The sequence below is a fragment of the Chelonoidis abingdonii genome, chromosome 7, assembly GCF_003597395.2.
Source record: "Chelonoidis abingdonii isolate Lonesome George chromosome 7, CheloAbing_2.0, whole genome shotgun sequence".
In the NCBI taxonomy this organism is placed as follows: Eukaryota; Metazoa; Chordata; order Testudines; family Testudinidae; genus Chelonoidis; species Chelonoidis abingdonii.
The window spans coordinates 107,394,470-107,413,909 of NC_133775.1; the positions used below are offsets into that span (position 1 = coordinate 107,394,470).

Consider the following 19,440-nt stretch of genomic DNA (forward strand, 5'->3'; position numbering starts at 1 on the left):
CGGAACAGCACTTCCCAAAGGTTGCCGATCCCTGGTTTACATCTTGAAGCTAGAGAGTCAATCACCCTTACACAATGTTCTAGCCTAACTAGTGTGAGTGTTGATGTGCTGATGGGAATGTCTCCTTCTTTTGAGTTCTACTGAGATCTAGCAAAGCCCACTGAGGGGACTGGCGTTTCTGGAGATCCCGCACTGAAGAGCTGCTCACAATCCCAGCGAACTGAAGGAGCAGCTTTACCTTTGGGAAGGAGGAGACTGCAGATTTCTTGCATAAGAATAAAGTTCCCAGCATCATAGCTGCGGGTCACAGCTCCAAGAAGAGCCTTCACTGCCTCATTCCATGCAGCTGTCTCATGGCTCAGCACTGCTAGGGTCAGATCGTGGGAGATATGGAACAGGAGCTAGAGAAAGCAGCAGAGTCCTTGTTAAGAGTTTTGTTGCAAGCTGCAAAGGGGTCTTCAGGATAACAGAAGTGCAGCCATAGGCAAGGCTTACAGGTTGTTTTCATTGCAAAAGAAACCCAGAAGAGTCCCTCAAAATGTCACTTAACCCCAGCCAACCTTAACATATGCCCCACTTAATTCTGCTACAACGTACAGATCCTCTTTCAGCTGAGGAGGTCAAAGCACTTTAGAGCAGCAAGTAGGACTATGGGCTTTACAATGGCAAGCGTGCAACCTTTTCGACAGCTGAGGAAACAGGACTATAGAAAGGTTAAGTAACTGCTCCAAAGTCACACAGGGAGTCTGGAGCAGAGCTGGATACTGGACTGAGATCTCCTGAGTCCCAGTCTAGTACTTCAGCGCTAAGGTCTGGTCTACACTAGGGGGGAGGAGGGGGCAGATCAATCTAAGTTACGCAACTTCCCCTACAATCCTGCGGGTAATGTAGACAAGCCCGAAGAGCACTCTTCCCCTCCCAGCATCTATTTATACACAGTCTTGAACCATCAAGCTGATCGTGGGAGCCAATCCAGTCTGCCACACAGTGAATGGTTAGTGCTGTTGTGACTCCTATAGTTAAAGTTGCGTTTGCATTACAGCAGAACCCCTATTCTCCCTACTGGAGATTGAGGAGTTCATAAAAATCAAAAAACTTATTAAATGGAACATCTCAAAAATCACTGTAGGTCTGTTGCATAAGGTGCAGTACGGGGCGGGGCACTGCCTCACTTTCTTCTCGCCGTTCACCCCACTGCAATGAAAGCACCAGAACGGGAAGACTTGTTCTTCACAGACATCATTTTCATTATGTGATTCTTCCCTCCATCCCTCCCCACCTTGGGAAAAATGGCTCCTATAACTGCTCAGTCGTAAGATCGGCATTTGTAAAATCACGGTTCTATTCTATTACCTCACCATATCCCCACTTCCAGAGGCGCAAGTGCTAGTACACACAGATCCTGGATAAATTACCTGTTTGGGATGTGTGTTGCTGGTGGCAGGAGGATACTCAATACTGTGCAGCTGCTCAAATACAGCCCTGGCTTGTTCAGTGGTATTCACATCAAACACGCTCCGCCACACCTCGCTCACCATCTCCAGGAAAGAGCCCTGGCTCCTCATAACCCAGCTGTGGTAACAGGGCAGGGAGCAGCTTTTCCGCTCAGTTGGGTTCCTTTCGCTAAGGCATTTGCACAGCAATTCGTTAAGGCAGAAAACTAGTCTTTGTCCCTGCAAGCAAAATGGAAGAATGTGCTGAACTGTTGCAAAATCTGAGGATAAAGAAAAACCTTCAACGATATGAGAGCAGATTGAATAAACCCCCCTGGCAAGTAAGTTCAGTGAAATCATGTTTCACAAGCTCCGTGCGCCAGGCATCATTACTATGGGATGATATTTATAGGCCAAAAGGGGACCCTTATGATCATATAGTCGGCCCTCCTCAGGCCAGAGAATTTCACCCATTAATTGCAATATTAAGGTTTGGCTGAGCTAGGTGTACTCATGCTTTCCACTGCTGACCTAGGCGGAGTGACCCCACTGAAGCACCTGATCATAGCTGTATATTAAAAAAAGTCACAGGACAATTCAACAATGGTAACTCATTTATCCTCCCCCCCCCCAAATGCTCTCCCAAGGTCCAGTTTTCCTCTTCCATGTGTTTTGGCATCTCTCTCCCTTCCACTCCTCCACGTTAGGATATCCTCACTCATATCTGTCTAGCCTAGATTGCAAGCCACCCATGACAGGGACCGTTTGCTTATGTCTGCAAAGTATCACACACACACATTGCTATAGAAATAAACCTCAGGCACTGGGAGCGGGGTGGGGGAGCTGATGGGGGGGGCTGCTGACGTATTACTGTGGCTCTTTGGCAATGTACATTGTTAAATTCTGGCTCCTTCTCCAGCTCAGGTTGGCCACCCCTGCTATAGGGGGAAGCATACTCACCAATAAGCTTTCCTGCTGCTGAAGGACCTCCTGTGCCCCCACCCAATTCCTGGCCGAAAGCAGCTCCTGAGCACACCGAAAAGAAAACGTTGTCGCCAGATCCTTCTCTCCAACTATTTGAGCCAGCTCTGCAGCCGTTTTAAGGGATGTCACATCCCCTTTTTTTGCCAGCACTTTAACTGCATCATAGGGAGAGGCAGCCCCCAGGTAACTAAAGAGAGAGATGGAAACTAATTAGCAGCAGGTTAATATTAAAATGTCATTTTCCTACAACATATTGGAGCAGCCCCAACCTGCGCTGTAGGAGTAGTCTCTCTCTCTCCCACTTCTTCATTCTGAGAGCTGTTCTCGTCTTCCCTTTCCAAAAGATATATGGCAAAGAGGTGGCAGCTGAACTGGTGCAGGACTCCAAGGGGAAAGCCTGCAGTCACATCACCTGCAGATCTCTCTGCATACTTTGAAGTGAAACGACTGACGGCATGCACACCAGGCATAGGAAATAAGAGATTCTGGGGGAGGAAAGTTATACCTGCCCATTCCTATTGAAGCTGTAGCACATCTTTTCAAAAGACATTCACTTTTGATTTAAAGACTTCAAGTGATGGAGAATCCAGTCCCTTGGTAAGTTGTTTCAATGGTTATTTATCTTCATAGTTAAATATTTGCACCTTGTTTCTAGTCTGAATTTGTCTAGTTTCAGCTTCTGACCACTGGATCTTGTTATGGCTTTTTCTACTAGAGTAAAGAGCCCTCTAGTATCAGAAATCTCTTCCTCACGTAGGTACTTGTAGGCCATATCAAGTCACCTCTTAAGCCTCTCCTGGACAAACAAAATAGATTGAACTTCTGAAGTCTTTTGCTACGAGACATGTTCTTCCAGATCTCGTAGCTCTTTTCTGAACCCTTTCCAATTTTCACAACATCCTTTATGAAGCATGGACATCAGAACACCACCTAAACTCAGAAGTCAGCATCGGCACCAAATAAGAAAGTTGGCAGGTTGAGGTACAACTATTCAGACAGATTGACCACAGTTTTCAAAAGTGATCAGTAACTTTGGGAGCCTCAGTTGGGAGTTTCAAGTTGGATACAGTTGAGGTGGATGAAGGATGGCCCAACAGTTGGGATGCCCGCCTGGGACTTGAGAGCTGGGTTCAGTTCCCTGCTCCACCCCAGACATCCTGCATGAAATTCACTCAAGGCAAGTCTACACTACAAAATTAAGTCAACTTAAGTTAACTCAACGTACAATCACGGCAGTAATAGATTTTTCTTGGCTACCCTATGTTCCTTCTGTCAGAGGCATGCATCCTCACCAGGCACACTTTCACCGATTTAACAGACAGTAGGGGCACTGACTGCCCAGAGCTGCCAGCCCCAAGCCACAGGGCTCTGGCAGTCAACCACCAGGGGCTGCAGGAACAGTCAAAGCAGTGTCTACACTGACATTGCGCTGACCTAACTATATCGACCTAAACATTATGCTTCTCACAGAAGTAGAGTTATTAAGTCAGTGTAGTGAGCGACTTTGGGAGTGACATTGTAGTGTAGATGCTTGCAGAGTAAGGTTGATTTACGCCGACCTAACTCAGCAGTGTAGAGTTTACACCGACCTAACTCGGTACTGTACAGCAGGCCTCAGTCTCCATGTCTCAGTTCCCCATCTGTAAAATGGAGATAACAGCACTTTCCTACCTCAAAGGGGTGTTGTGAAGATACAGACTGAGGTGCTCAGATACTAAGGTAATCAGGGCTGTGTAATTACAGTTCCCAGAAATCATGGCTTCAACAGAGACACTGGATTTATGGCTTGTTACAAGTCTGTATCCCACTTATGTCCTATGACTGCAGAGGTGTTAAACGCCCACTTCATTTAGAATGATCTCCTTATGCTTAATAATCTCTTCCACCTTGTATTTAGCTGTGACTCTCCCAATACTTTTCCCTGACCTGAAGAAGAAGAGCTCCGTGGAGCTCGAAAGCCTGTCTTTTTCACTAACAGAAGTTGGTCCAATAAAATATATTACCTCACCCACCTTCTCTCTCATTCCTCTCTCTGAAAATCTTAAGATGGGGCCACCAAAACGAACACTCAACTTCTCAAAAATCTCAGCCATTATGTTTAGAATAGTCTCTCAAGAAGAGCTAGGAACGTTCTCTCTTTTAGCCAGTAAGACAATGTTGTTCCCTTCTTGCTGGCACCTACCATTTGGCTGCTGTGGAATAATGACCATCTTTTTCCAATATTGCTGCCCAGCAGGTGTAGAGATCCTTCAGGACTGGATCTTCTGGACGCAATCTGGCCTTGGCAATTACAATCGCTTCCCTGAGGCAAACAAGAGAAACTCTTATGAGAGAATACAGTTTAAAATAATGCCTGCATACAAGACCACACACTTAGGCCCACTCCTTTCACAGCCACAGTCTCCCTGGGGTTTCAAAAGGAAACTGGCTCAAGTATTTTAGGCCCAAGATGTAGGAGAGAATTCTCTCAATGGATCAAGCTATTGGTTCAATTAATTATGGGATTCCGCCTCCAGTAGCTGCAAATACCTGATGCTTCTGTGGAAACCAAAAAATGCGAACACAGCTGGCTAGGTATGCAATGCGGTATGCCTAAGGGAAAGTTTATTTAAAAATATGTATCTTGTTTACAATAACTAATGGTAATGAGAATGCTTCCATGCATTGTTATTTCACTGCATCTTATTTAATTTAAAAAAGGAACACCAATTTGAAATCCAGTAAACTAAAGTAATGAGTTAACAGTAGTTTCACAGACAAAAAACCTGCCTGGGTCCCCTTGCCCACTAAGTATTATGATTTTGTCTATTTCTCTATTTTGTAAAATGTTTCCTCAGTCAAGCAAACAAAAGAAAAAAACTGACTAGCTATACCAAGGAAAAAGTGGGACTGACTGAAAGCAAAGCACTGCCAAATTCACAGAAGAAAGAAATTAATGTATCTTTTCTCTAATCTCTTTCAGTTACAGTGATCTTAGGAGTTACCTGTAGCAGCAGTTAAATACATTCAGACAAAAGTCTGATTTTTAAGTTGTCTAGTTCCTTTTAAATAGTCCCCTGCAACATCTGAGATTCAGATATTACAGTACCATACTGGTACACCAGAGCCAAGAAGTGAAATTGACAACAGTCAGACCTCTACATTTGCATTGAAAACAGTCAAAATGATCCAGTTCAGTGACCTGTAAAAATGGTTTGTTTTCAGTAGCTCCACAGCCTCGTACACTTTGTGAATGGAGAGGAGATGGGAGGCAGCCTTGACATACTGTTCCTGAAAGCACAGCTGTTTCGCGAAAACTTCTACTGTCCACACCCAGGCCTGATAGCCAGCTGCAATACAGAAAGTAGCACAGCTAAAGACAAGGACTTACACTTAGGAAAGATTCCCTGTAAAACCGACTTCTAAACTTAGCGACTTCTGCACATAGCCCTTTTCTGCTCATTATGTTTTAAACATTCTAAACTGAGTCACCTAAGCAATGGGACAAGGAAAAGGTTTGGAAGTGACCACGGGGCTAGACAGTACCAGGATCAGTTCTTACAAGTTTATTTAAACAAAAATCAAATGACTGAAAGGACCATCACATGTCAGAGGACAATTTGTTTTTGTGCTTGGAAGTAGATGATTGCCCTGTCTGGGAATCCAAAAGGAATTCATTGGTCAACCTTCCCTCCTCCCCTAGTCCCAGAGATTGTCTAGGGGGATTTTTGTCTGTCTGTTCTGTATGCAGGTATTGTTAGCACAGTATTACAGACAATTGTTAGTACAGTATTCTGGTCCTGCACAGCTAACACTAGAATACCTTAAGAGCTAAATCCATTTGCTTACATGTTAGAAGAACAAACATACCCATGGGTGACATTGCTACCAGCTGGTCTGTCAACTCTCCCCGCTCAGCAGCTGACTGGAGGATGCCCTTCAGATCTCCTTTCCACAACATGAGCTGCTGAAATAACTCCGAGTGCCCATTCTCCAAGTGGCTTTTTCCTATTTGAAACAAACATGCCTCTTGCACTCATGCTGGTACCGAACCAATAGTGCCCTATAATGCACAGGGGAAAGTGAGTTCACCCAGGGCTAAAACAGAGGCTGCAAGTCTGCATTTAAGAGAAGGAAGCACAATGTCTTCATCCAAGCACCATGCCTGGCTCTAACCAGTGCTCTTGCACCCTTGTTTTAATGGACAGTACATTCACAAATTAAACAAGATTCATATCACTCTCCATATCTGGAGGACAATGGAAACAATCAGACATGATTCAAATCTCATTCATTACCCCACTTACCTTCCACCTCCATCATCCTGTACACTGCAGCTCTATCTGTAAACATCCCCAAATGAACGTGATCCCCTGAGTCTGGGGCCAAACCCTCATTCAGGCCTATCAGAGAGGAAAGAGAGAGAGAGAGAGAAAAAAAGACCTTCAAATCCATTGTATAATTACACTCCACTTTACCTTCAAAAATACTTATAGCAGATGGCTTCTGCTCCCTGTCCTGTATACAAAACAGATCTAATTGGTTCTCATACGCTCACCACTTCTATATCCGATTTAAAGGACCTTCAGGGTGGAGCAAGAATATTTATCCAAACCCAAGTTCAGTTAGTATTTTGATTTGTGCCCTGTTCATCTAAGTAAATCATTGTGTGAACAGAGACATCTCCCTCACAGCCCAATTTCTCCTGCAATGAAGTCATTGTGCTTGACACTAATCCATTGCTATGAATCAAATATTTGAGTTTGCTGTAAACAATAAAATCTGTAACACAAACACAGAGTAGGCTACTGATGGGGAAAGCCAAAGTCATGAATTTTCACGCCTACAGGTATAAAGTTTTCTCCCATCTGCACTGTTTAGACCACAGATTAGAATGTGCCCAGTACTGGTATTCCAATCCCCCCCCCAAAATGGCCACAATGGCAGAAGAATGAAGCATTATAGGAAGGATAAAACAAGATTTGTTCACCCACTCCTATGTAACAGCCAAGATTTTCACAAGGCGATGCCTAAAGTCCATCTCCGAAAGCCATATTTAGGTGCTTTGATATGGATCCAGAAGCCCTATCTTTGACACTCATTTGTGAAAATCTTAGCCAAAATCCTTTTGGGGTGGGGTGAGGGAATGCCCTAGCTGAGCAGGAAGAGGAAGTGCAGCTCTCAGTGCAGCACGTCTCCTGTACCTTTGGATCTTAGACATGTAGCCAGCATCAAGCAGTCCTGATGCAATTCGTCTTTCGACCTCTGGTCCATAGATGTGCTGATGGGTAGGATAGACCGAGGTTTTCTCTTCTTCACAGAGGCATCAGGGACTGGAATGAAGTTAGTCACATTTTAGTTATTGTTGAATAGTTCAGCACTAGCCATAATCATTTCTCTCCCTCCCACAAAAGAAACCAACTCATGACAGGGTAAGAAATGGAAACTGAGGGTGCTGTAGAAACTATGCCTAAGCACCCCAACACCTGTTTTAGGGTCTTTCTGCCTTATGAATACTGATCACTATGCACTAACCAAATGTTTTTCTGCCTCCTGGTTTACACTGAAGATAGCAGCTGTATGCACTGAGACATTGACATATCATACTAAACTTAGCCATTTTTCCTGCTTGGCTGGTCAGTTAAATCAAAAGTAGTTTGAACTAACATGATAAGTAGTTCTGAAAGCTCTCGCTCCAGACACTGCTTAGCTGATGTAACATTAAAATAGGAAGCTGCTCTTTTACAGGAAACAAGCCTCAAAGTGTGGTGGCTCTGTCTGGTCCCTTAAACCCAATCTGTGTCATGACACTTGTGCATGAAATGTACCAACCTGGTTTCTCTTTAGGGTGATCCTTTTTCACGGGAGTGGTTTTATGGTTCATGAAAGATTTTGGCAGGTCAGACACAGAACAAACACGTGGACACAAAGGGAGCTCCTTTGAAACTGTAGGATTAAATGAATGAAAGAAACAAGAAGCTATGGACAAGCCCAAGACATTAAAAGATATAGTGTCAAGGTTTAATGTAGTGTCAGTGATGGGTTGAGCATCTTTGTTTCCAATGTAGGTTTAACTTCTTGTAGTTTGAAGTATTAATTGAAATCAGTAATCTAAAGGGAATCTGCAAAAGGTACTCCAAGTTTGGTCAAGTGACAAACCAGAGCCTGGCTGATTCCAGGATCACTTGAGAGGGGCACGAATATGGCACAAAGCCACCCTCTCTTCTTCAGCTGTCCCAGGCACATCCGAGAATCTGGCTCATGGGCATGCTATATCATGACCATGATCTCAGGTTAGCTCTGCAGGCTACTAAGCCTCTTTCATTAACTAAGACAACGTTGGAACGGGTAATTACCTGCCAGAAAGACCTTGTCAGAGAACTCCTGCGCTTCCTTTTCTTCCTCAGGGTCTGATATCCCATTCTCATCTAACAAATTGTCTACAACCTCTTCTCCATTCACTGTGTTGCTCACATCCTGCTTTGCTGGAACCTTCCCCATGGGCTTTTTCTTCTTCTTAGCTTTGGGTTTGGGTTGAGAGCTCCTTTTTTTCTCCAAGTCTGTGCTCTTTTTGCCTGGAAAAGATTGCAATAATTATGTCTATGAGAAAGAGCAATCTGTTTAGATATCAGCACGTCACCTCTGGAGAGCAGAGCTCCCATTTTGGCTTAACTTCCTAGACTATAACACTGGAGGTCCTATCTACAGCTCCACTTGATCTGGGACACTGAGGGTCTGCCTAAGAACTAAAGGGCAAATTTGAATTTAGAACAAATATTACCACTATTTCATTACTCCTATCCCCTCACCTGCCCAGTACAGAATCTTCTGCTCAGGTATACTGACCTTGAGGGGGCCGGGTATATTCCTGCTTTGAGGTTAGCCATTTATGAACACAAAAGTCATCTGCTCCTGTATAAACAGAATCTGGATCCACTGGTGACCACTGAACACAAAGCAGCCGGCCCCGGTGTCCTCGATAATTGCACAGTGGCTCCTCCTTCAGAACATCCCATACCTAAAAACAAAAGCCCTTTTTCAGAGAAACCAAATATCTAAACAAGTTGGATACTCCTCTAATGTTCCGCATCATTATCTTCACCCATCACCAGCAGCTTTACACTGAGAAGTCTCCAAAGTAGTCTACAATGTTTCAAGAACCAGTAACCCAAACCCAACACACAGAAGGGGATGCTGAATAGTCCCTTTTGTTGCTACTGATAACAACTATACATTCATGTAACATCTTTCATCCTGAAGGATCCAAAAGTGCTGATGAAAGACCTCGATGAACTGAAGCTGTGAATCAGTTTACCATTACTGAAATGCAAGGCTTTAAACACAGCAATTATTAAGCACTGTCCAGAAACATGGTACAATAGAATATCCCTTAATAGATAGGAAAAAGACCCCATAAATAACCCTAGAGCTAAGGAGTTCTCTAAAAGGATTAAGTGATTGAGTCTAATAATTCAAAACACACTCATCTGAAAAGTTTCAGTGTCAAAACTGATGATACCTTCAGAAGACCGGATGGCAAATTAAGAGGCCTTTATTTGTTAGCGATGTCTCATGCTATGCAAAGCATTGCAGACTTGAAACTGGATGTGTTTTGAAATATAAGATCAAAGCTTCTGTTATCCACACTGTAAACTCAGACTTCAACTAGATGATCAGACTATGTTGCAAATATATTCTTTGAAAACCCATTCCCTTGCTCTCAGGCCAGGCCAGGATTCTGCGCTTTCCTTCTGTTGAGAGATGTGATCCCTTGCATCTAAAACAGAGATAGCTGTGTGCGTGTGTGTGTCTGTGTCTGACTCTCTTTCCTCTTTAGGTCCAAAATTTGACAAGTAAGTGAAAGGGAGATGATGTTCAAATATTTGACTCTAAAATAGGAATGTCTGTAAACAACTTCTTTTGTTCATCACATGGGCACTTAGATGTTTAGTTAATCTTTAGGGCATCGTGGTGGTTATTTTCTTGCTGTAGAATCAGTGCAGTGTGAATATTTTTCCACAAGCGAGTTGCACAATACTGATCGATAAGAAGATAGTGCCAAGTTCTGCATTTCCATTGCAGAATTTCTACAGAGCTGGATGGAAACTGTCCAATGAATATTTTTTTTCTAGTGGAAAATACGGTTCCCATTTAGTTAAAATTTTCCATAAAAACATTCAGGTTTTGCCAGAAATGTTTAAATTTTCAAACACAATATTCAATTTGGTGTCAGGTTGAACAAATCAAAACATTTTGGTTTAACTTGGTCAGACATTTAACACGCAATCCACAGCAGTCTCCTCTGTGCTCAAACCGCCATCATGCATCATGGGAGATGCAGTTCAGCCAGGGAGTGCAGCCCAGAGGAGCTTGGGTACATGAGGCACTGGAACCACAATTCCCAAAAAGGTACAATAGCAGCTCATGAGAACTAGATTAATATTGATTCAAGACAAAAATAAATGTTTCAATTCGGTTCAACAAACTGAAATAAAATATTCTGATTCTGGAATGTTGAAATGTCTAGTTTCTACATTTCCTAATCAATATTTTTAGAAATTTTCACTCCATGCAACATTTTTGATATTTTGACTGTCCCAACTTGTGAAGAAAACAAATTTTAAAATATCAATTTCTAACCAGTTCTAGATGTCTACTTTCTCTAAAATGTTGAGTGCAGTTCTCTGCATTTTCATTTTACACAATTATTTCAGTGCCAGAGGCACCATCAGGAAGTCCTTACTACTTTTCCTATTTCATTTTCTCCTCCAACCAAAAACACACATTAAGAATAGCCATATTGAGTCAGACCAATGGTCCATTTAGCCCAGTATCCAGCAGTTGCTGGTGCCAGATGCTTCAGAGGAAATGAACAGAAAAGGGCAATTAGCAAATGATCGATTCCCTGTCATCCAGTCCCAGCTTCTGGAAGTCAGAATTTACAGATACCCACAGCACAGGTTTGCAGCCATGACTATATCTTGGCTAACAGTCATTGCTGGACCTATCCTCCATGAACGTATCTTAATTCTTTTTGAACCCAGTTATAGTTTTGGCCTTCACAACTTCCCCTGGCAATGAGTTCCACAGGTTGACTATGAGTTGCGTTAAGAAGTACTTCCTGATGTTTGTTTTAAAACTGCTGCCTATTAAAACTTTTTCATTGGGTGACCATGGTCCTTGTGTTATTTATCCCTTCATATAACGTTTCCTTATTCACTCTCTCCACACCATTCATCTCTGGTGCTGCTAAAGAAGCCAAGAAATCTATCACTTTACAATTTTATCCTGCAGACTCCTGCATTCCCAGTTGCTAGACTTACAGTGATCCCCAGTAATGGTTTCATCTCTCACTCTGCAAAAACAGAAGGTGATTACTGTTTGGAAACAGGCACTAACAGAAAGGTAGGAGAAAATCATGCTGTCCTTTTCGGCAGATTTCTATCGCAGAGAAGTTTTCAGCAATACCACAGTTTATCTGGCAAAGGAATCATCCTCAAATATTCTGCTGTCAACTCGGTATTAAAAAAATCGAAGAGGAAGGCAGATTTGAAAGCAAAAGAAATGTAATAATAAGCAATCCCACAACCATACCTGTGCTGTGCCATCATAGCAAGCAGATACTAATCTCCCCTCGTGATGCGGGCTCCATGACAGACTGGTGATTTTAGCCGTGTGCCCCACCAAAGTTCGAAAAGGCTCTGTTATCGTCACAGGGGTTTTTGAAGAGCTCTCTGAAAGCAAACAATGGAGGTTAGGTAAGGTTGAGAGGACAAGTCACTCCAGTGGAATGGAAATTGTCACATCAGGCCACATTTGCAGCTGGCAAGGAGCCCTGGGGCATGGCTTTCTTTGTCTGAGCAAAGCAGTGGACAAAACTGCATGTGCAAATGTAGGTGAACCACTGCACATGCACCTGAACCCTGTGTACTGAAAACTTGGCTTACAATGTTCAACAATGCAGCCTTGGTCAAGAGTTTTGGGAGAAGGTGCGCACAAAGGACCAAGCAAAGAAAGTTGCCTTCTATTGGCTGCATTCATACCATAATCACACTAATTCAATTCTCCCCATCATTGCAACTGAAATTTTTCTCGCATCACGTGCACGTTGCAAATTAACAGCACTGTGAAATATGCAAGCTCTTTTTAAGCTGAGATTTCTCACAGTTCAATATGTCACAGATTTCTCTACCTTTTCCTCCCCTTGGATTTCAAGACACAAGCAATAGGCAACTTTTTCAGAGAACCAAAACAAGTGAGTCCCCCCCCCCCACACACTCAGAAGGGTGTACTGCACCCCATCAGAGCCTTGTTGCCAGCTCCCTATCAATTCTGCTCCTTACACAGGCCTGGGAGGGATCCTTGACGAGATACAAGGTGCCTCTCCCCATTCAGGGGTTATGCATACAGTCCTTGCCAACAGTCCCAAGCCCTGCTGCCTGGGGAAATGAACATGAGAATGGGACCCCAAAACAAATAATTATTGCTAAAAAGGTTAGGAAAAGAACAAAATCAACTCCTTTCAGAGTCAAGTAGTGAAACACAGTTGCAGAGCCCCCCAGGGAGTGTAAGGAAAGGAAAATACTGAATGGAGGAAAAAAATCACATTCCTGCAACATCTGAAAGTATAAGCCCAGGCAGTTACCTATGACACTCTTTAGGTTATGCACATAAATGATGGCATTGATTGAGCCTGATGCTATCACGTAGCTCAGCTCTGGCTGGGTCCCATGCTCATGATGCCAGCGAATAGCATTAATCAGTTTATGATGTTGCTGGATGGTGCAGAGCAATCTCAAGTTAGGAGCCTGAAATATTTCAATTGATCTGTAATTAAAACAAACAAAAAATACAACATGAGAAACTCACAGGTTAGTGAAAACTCGGATGTGCTAAAGGATCTATGTTTCAACCCTAATGTGAATACTCTGTTGTTACTGCACATTAACAGGGTACGTGGCAGAATGTGGGTTGCAGTGACTCAAGAAATTAATGAGATTTTCACCTCCATAAACCTGGCTCAAGTCACAGGTGAAAACAAGCATCCTGAACCTTATCAGTCATTTGTAAAAATCAACATACACTTTGGCACAATGGGTCGTGTGTGCTCATGAGAGACCCAGCTCTGGGATGGTAGAGAATATTACCGATCAAGACTGAGATGCGTGGGCAGTGCCATGCTGGAAGCACCTGCCTCCAGCATAACTGGTTCTGGGTAGAACTAACTGTTTCACTGACATGAAAACAAGAAATTCCTCCTCCCTCAGATACACTGACAGGGCTGACGGTCAGAGATAAATCAGAGAGGTGAGTTGGACTAGATGACCTCCTGAGGTCTCTTCCAACCCTGATATTCCATGATTCTATGACATTAGCATTAACCTAGGCCTTAAAGAAAACATACCCATCTTCGTTACCAAGAGCCAAGATTTTTCCATCTGGTTTCCAGCTGATTTCAGTGCGTGCAGGCAATTTGTGCTAAAGAAAGAAAACATACCAAAGAAAAAACAGAGAACTATTAACATTAACTGCTGCAAACCCTAAACTATTTCCTTCCATGAATTCAAGAGAATTAAACCAGTACTCAAATTGGGTGTTTGCAATTAGAAAAAGTCCATAAAAAGAGAATCCCCAATGTCGGATTTCCAGAGTACATTATGTAACAGAGATGAATGCTTGAGTGATGATAAAACAGGTCCTATTTATAGCAGGACTAATTACTGCAAGAAATGGTGACTCAGGGTTATCAATTTAGACTCTAAAAATCTCAGAGGAAGTTTCTCTGGGATGCAGTGGGATCTGGGCATCTAACCCAGGGGGAGTGGTTTGAGCATCTAACCCAGGGGGAGTGCTAAACTCAGGGTTGTGAGTTCAATCCTTGAGGGGGCCATTTAGGGATCTGAGGCAAAAATCTGTCTGGGGATTGGTCCTGCTTTGAGCAGGGGGTTGGACTAGATGACATCCTGAGGTCCCTTCCAACCCTGATATTCTATGAACCCACTGAAAATCCAAGCCTCTGTGAACAAACTCCTAACTTCTATTTCAAGTTTATAAAGACTTTAACTATTGTTGTAATTCCCTCCATCCAGACCTACATTCTCAATTTAAGATGCTTGTTTCCTGTTAAGCATGGATTTCCACCCTTTTATCGCTAATGATGCTTTTGGTCAGAAAGACTAAACCAGAGCCTCAGCTGGCGTATGTCAGCAAAGCTCCAAGTCATCAATGGAGGTTGGCTGATTTATTCTAAGTGAGGGACTAGCCCACTATGTTTACTTCTTTGTTTTGCCAAGGCATGATTAACCACCCCTCTTCCTCCATCTGATCACTTACAATTGCCTACTCTGCTCCTGCTGCAGTATGGTTTGAGATGGACTTCTCTGCAGTGTTTAGTAACCTTCCTGCAACAGCACTTCATTAAAAAAAAATAGTAAACTGCACTCAGACAGGTAGTGATCTAATAGGTCCAATGTTCAAAGCAAAGGACTAGGAGCATTTTGAATTCTCAGGTGACTGACCCACATTCATTCACTATGTGATCTCAGCCAAGATATTTGGGGGAGATTTTCAGATGTTAAAGTCCTAACTGCCATTTGTGCCTCCGCAAATCTCTCCCACTGTGCACAAGGAAGTTGAATGCAAAAATGAGACCGAGGTGTGGTCTGAGTACAGGACCTAGAGCTAAAAGCTTCACATTTTAATCACAGAGCTGTGCTTCAAGTGCTTTGCCTTGGTTTCTTGATCTGTTGAATGGTGTTAAGAATACTTGTTTGCTAGCTTCAGAGGGGCATTATGGATTTTAATTAATGTCTCGAATGCTTTGAAGATGAAAGGCGCTATAGGAACCATGTATTAATTTTAGAAATGCAAGTATTTCTCTGAAAACAAGATAGAAAACTCAGCTGAGTTTTCTTGGGTAAATAAATTACAAAAACAGAAAACAACTGCCGATAGTGAGAAGATCTGCTGTCTTGCCTTAATGAAAGAGAAAGAACTCCTTCAGTGACAAAAGTGGATGTATTTAGATGCTTTAAATGTCTCTGAAGTGCATCTAGAAAGACTAAGGATTTCAGATGCTTTGTTTTATTTGCTACAGACTTATCAGCAGGACAGAAAAGAAAAAACAGAGATGGAACATTAACATGCAAATAATTTCTACTCCATGACCCATAAAGAATTATACTCACTTTGATTGAATTAGTGTCTCTGATGACTTTATTGATGTCATTTGCCTCTCCACTAAGCTTCAAAGGATTGTGCTGTAAGACAATACCTTCACCTGCACAGCTGTATAATGTTACAGAGGGCCTGTCACCATTGCCTCCTATATGACAGAGATAAAAGCTAAATATAGCCTTTTCCTACACAGGCCTAAGTAGGGCTAACTGCTCCCAGCAAAAATACACCCTCTGATTTAAAGAGTCGTATGTGATTTGGCAGTAAGAGATTCTCCTGCTATAACCCATTAAAAGAGCCACTTTCAATATCAGAAGTACACACACCTCTTAACACACTGGTTGTGAATGGGGTTTACCTCCCTCTAGTGGCTGGCCATCAGCAACATTAAGAGCTTGTTGTTTAACAAGGGTCAACTCAGTTGCTCATCTAGCTCAAGTGGTATGGGCTGGTGGGTTTGGTGCTAAAGGTCCCAGTATGCTCCTCAATGATGACTGCAGGGTCTATGTATATATGACACTATTTGCTCATTCCTTCTTGAGAAGGAATCCACTGAAAAATCTCCAAGGGCATAGGCATCATACCCAATGCACACTTACTCAGCAGGAGGGCTGAGATGCCATCTCCACTGTATCCACATCCTCTACAAGTGAAAGGACTTCCCATTTGCTATAGTATGGTTCCAAGACTCACCAAAAGAGAGAGGGGGAATTGGAGGTCCCCAGGCTAACGTGTACACAGTCTTCTTGTGATAGGTGCTAGAGATCTGAGGCGGCCTATTTTTGATGCTGGATATGGAGAGGAGCAGGGAAGAGCAAAATAAGTCAGATTTCAGATAGGTGCAATGAGCATCCCCAGACAAATCTCACATACAGAGAAAGCTCAAAGCACAATGGCCATGAGTGAAAGAGGACAAGCAGCAGTTCAACAGGCCAACAAGCAGAAATGCAGCCAGCAGCACACCTCACAATTGCATCCTCAGGTACACTGCTGGCTACAGTTAAGGTTAGAGCCGGACTTTTCTTGTATGCCACATTTGCACATGCTCCTAGTTCCCTGGAAAGTCCTTCTGGCTGAAATTTTCTATGGTTGGTCTCCACCCATAGGTGATATTTTGTTGGGCAATTGGAGCAAACTTACATTAGGAGCTACTAGGCACAGCAGGGAGATACTGGCAAGATGGACACACCCCAAATCCAACCAACTATGCTCTATGGCTACTTGTAATTTCATTCTACTCTCTGAGCAGTAGCTTACCTAAGATAAGGACACTACAACAGAGAAAGAGGGATAATGCACACTGAGTTTCAGCCTTGGCAGTGACACTGATTATCTTTATTATCTTTATCTAATGCTATTGAACGCATGCAATGGCAAATCATCACTAGAAGCATAACAATAAGTGAGAAGTTAAAGTGTCACTTCAAACTGCCCATGCACTTAAGAAGGTTCCATTATTCCCATCACTGTAGCGACTATAATTTGCTCATCAAAACACCAATCAACTTGAAAACTAGTTTCTTACTTGCTGGAGTAGGTGTCGTACATGCCAACCTTGCCATCGTCCGTTCCAAAGGCTAAGCAGCCTTCTTTAGTCGGATGCCAGGAGAGCTGCGAACAAAATAATAATAAAAGGTCAAACCACCACACAGGCATATGGCTAATTCCTATTCCCTAGTGCCATTTTTCCAGGAATTAACTAGAAAATGTGAGGAAAATCTTGAAATTGGGGAGGTACACCACCTTTAATCAGGGGCTGCTCCAGGCTCCAGCACGCCAAGCGCATGCTTGGGGCGGCAAGCCACTGGGGGCATTCTGCCAGTCGCCGCAAGGGTGGCAGGCAGGCTGCCTTTGGCGGCTTGCCTACAGAGGGTCCGCTGGTCCCGCGGCTTCAGCGAACCTTGTCGTGCAGCTTCAAAGGACTCTCCTGCCTGCAGGAGGTCCGCCGAAGCTGCGGGACCAGCGGACCCTCTGCAGGCAAGCCGCCAAAGGCAGCCTGCCTGTCGTGCTTGGGGCGGCAAAATGCCTAGAGCCGCCCCTGTCCTTAATAGATCAACCCCTTGCTACCAGGCCCTCCAGCTAGGCACTTACACTGATCTCTTGTTGAGAATATCCATGGCTCCCTCTCCATTTATTCTGGGTTGAGAGAAACAGAGCTGGGGGAATTAGAATGCTCAGAGTAGCAAAAGCCATTTCTACTGAAGACAGATACTGTTGTCTTGCCAGCAGTGACCCTAACACTCGCCACAGAGCAGGAACCTTTCGCTAAACTGTGGTTGAACTATACCCGCAGTCAACTATGCCTTCACAGCAGGGTGCCAAAGGAAAGCGTAAAGACAGAGCTGGAAGATGAGAATGGGGAAAAAACGGCCAGAAATACAATGCTATATAAATGGATCTTTGTCCGTTTTCCCCTACATGTCACACAGGCACCTGTTGCTGCATCAGTGTCTAGAATTCTGTCTCTAGACATGAAGAAATATGCTGCTTGCAAATGAATCCACACATGGGAGAACCTGGGCAATATACTGGCTTTATGTATCTATTAGGTGGATAAGACATTTTCCAGAAGGGAGGGATAAATGAGTAAGTGTGACAGATATGGGCAACTTCCGGCAATAGACTTGAAAGACCGCATTATATTAAATGTATGTATTACTGTGGGCCAGGATTGTATGTAACCTCTCGGGATGCGGGGAGATGTGACAGATATAAACAGACAAGTATGGACTTTTGGGACAGTAAGTGCGAAGTAGATTTCATGGGGAATCCCAGGGAGATGTTAATTCAAATTCCTCAACTCTGGTTATGCAAAACCCCAGCCTTTTGAAGCTATACCCACAGGAGAGGGTAGTTATCTGCTGATTAGCTGTTACAGAAGGCCAAGATCAAAGGCTTCGAGCTATATAAAGAAAGGGTTGATTTGCCCAGTCTCTCTTCAGGTTCTGGATCTAAAACAGACGAACTTATAACCACAGGGAAAACCCAGTAATGGGTTTTGATGGACTAAAACCTACCAGAGCCCGAGGTTGGAGCTGGGGATGACCTCTGATAAGCTTTCTAGCCAGTGTGTAGGTCCTTTTCCTGTTGTAATATGTTTTCTCTGTAACAGCTTTTACTTACCAATACATGTGCTTGATTAGAAGGAGCTGTGGGTAAATTATACCTGCAGGCAACACACTAGTCGCAGCTCTCGGAAATAAAGCAAACCACAGACGCTATTCCTTTTATGCTGTCTAGTTTACTGGGGCTATCCCTGTGTAGGCAGGGAGCTATGTAGCCTTAAAATCCCTAATCAGGAGGGAGTGAGATGTGGGTCTCACCTCAAGAGAGGTGATGGCTAGGAGCCGGAAGCTTAAAATGGTGTCCTTGCTGAACCACAAAGGGAGAATATACGTGCAATTGCCCTGAACTGTGACGAACAACAGGAAACAAAATGCAAGAGAGAAGAGCACTAGAAGTGCACTCACAGCTGTGACCTTGGATTTGATGCCCTGCCAGAATGTTTTCACATCGTAAGTATTGCTCAGAGACAAGGTGTTCCACACCCGGATCATGCTGTCCCCAACACCTATGGCAAGGCAGCCTGTGTCCACGGGGGAGAAGGCCAGGCTGTAGACAAAGCCCCCGAGAGAAGGCAGAGTCCAGCAGCAATCTAAAGTCGTCAGGTCCCAACACTTTACCTGGAGAAAGTTGGGAAACAAGAAACAGCAACGCTATGAGTTAGTAATGTAATGGCAATAAAAAGAACATGAGAGCAAGACAGATACTGAAAGGGTCAAATTCAAGATTACACCAAGGATGCCTGGTCCCCTGTTCTGAGGAGTACACAACATAGGGACGTCTCTGTATCATGTGCGACTGTGCC

The 19,440-nt window shown here is 43.5% G+C and overlaps 1 protein-coding gene across 1 annotated transcript in view; it reads right to left on the reverse strand.

Moving 5' to 3' along the window:
- GEMIN5 (gem nuclear organelle associated protein 5) overlaps window positions 1-19,440 on the reverse strand; it is a 31,283-nt gene that overhangs the window by 5,478 nt on the left and 6,365 nt on the right. The window contains exons 8-25 of the mRNA XM_032771634.2: window positions 19,043-19,255; window positions 17,098-17,183; window positions 16,266-16,360; window positions 15,584-15,720; window positions 13,801-13,874; window positions 13,042-13,223; window positions 11,991-12,130; window positions 9,243-9,414; window positions 8,753-8,971; window positions 8,229-8,342; window positions 7,601-7,729; window positions 6,704-6,799; window positions 6,267-6,404; window positions 5,599-5,746; window positions 4,600-4,719; window positions 2,394-2,604; window positions 1,416-1,673; window positions 239-401 (exon numbers count right to left, since the gene is read on the reverse strand). Coding sequence (XP_032627525.1) covers window positions 239-401; window positions 1,416-1,673; window positions 2,394-2,604; window positions 4,600-4,719; window positions 5,599-5,746; window positions 6,267-6,404; window positions 6,704-6,799; window positions 7,601-7,729; window positions 8,229-8,342; window positions 8,753-8,971; window positions 9,243-9,414; window positions 11,991-12,130; window positions 13,042-13,223; window positions 13,801-13,874; window positions 15,584-15,720; window positions 16,266-16,360; window positions 17,098-17,183; window positions 19,043-19,255 — 2,695 coding nt within the window. The remainder of the gene's footprint in view (window positions 1-238; window positions 402-1,415; window positions 1,674-2,393; window positions 2,605-4,599; window positions 4,720-5,598; window positions 5,747-6,266; window positions 6,405-6,703; window positions 6,800-7,600; window positions 7,730-8,228; window positions 8,343-8,752; window positions 8,972-9,242; window positions 9,415-11,990; window positions 12,131-13,041; window positions 13,224-13,800; window positions 13,875-15,583; window positions 15,721-16,265; window positions 16,361-17,097; window positions 17,184-19,042; window positions 19,256-19,440) is intronic.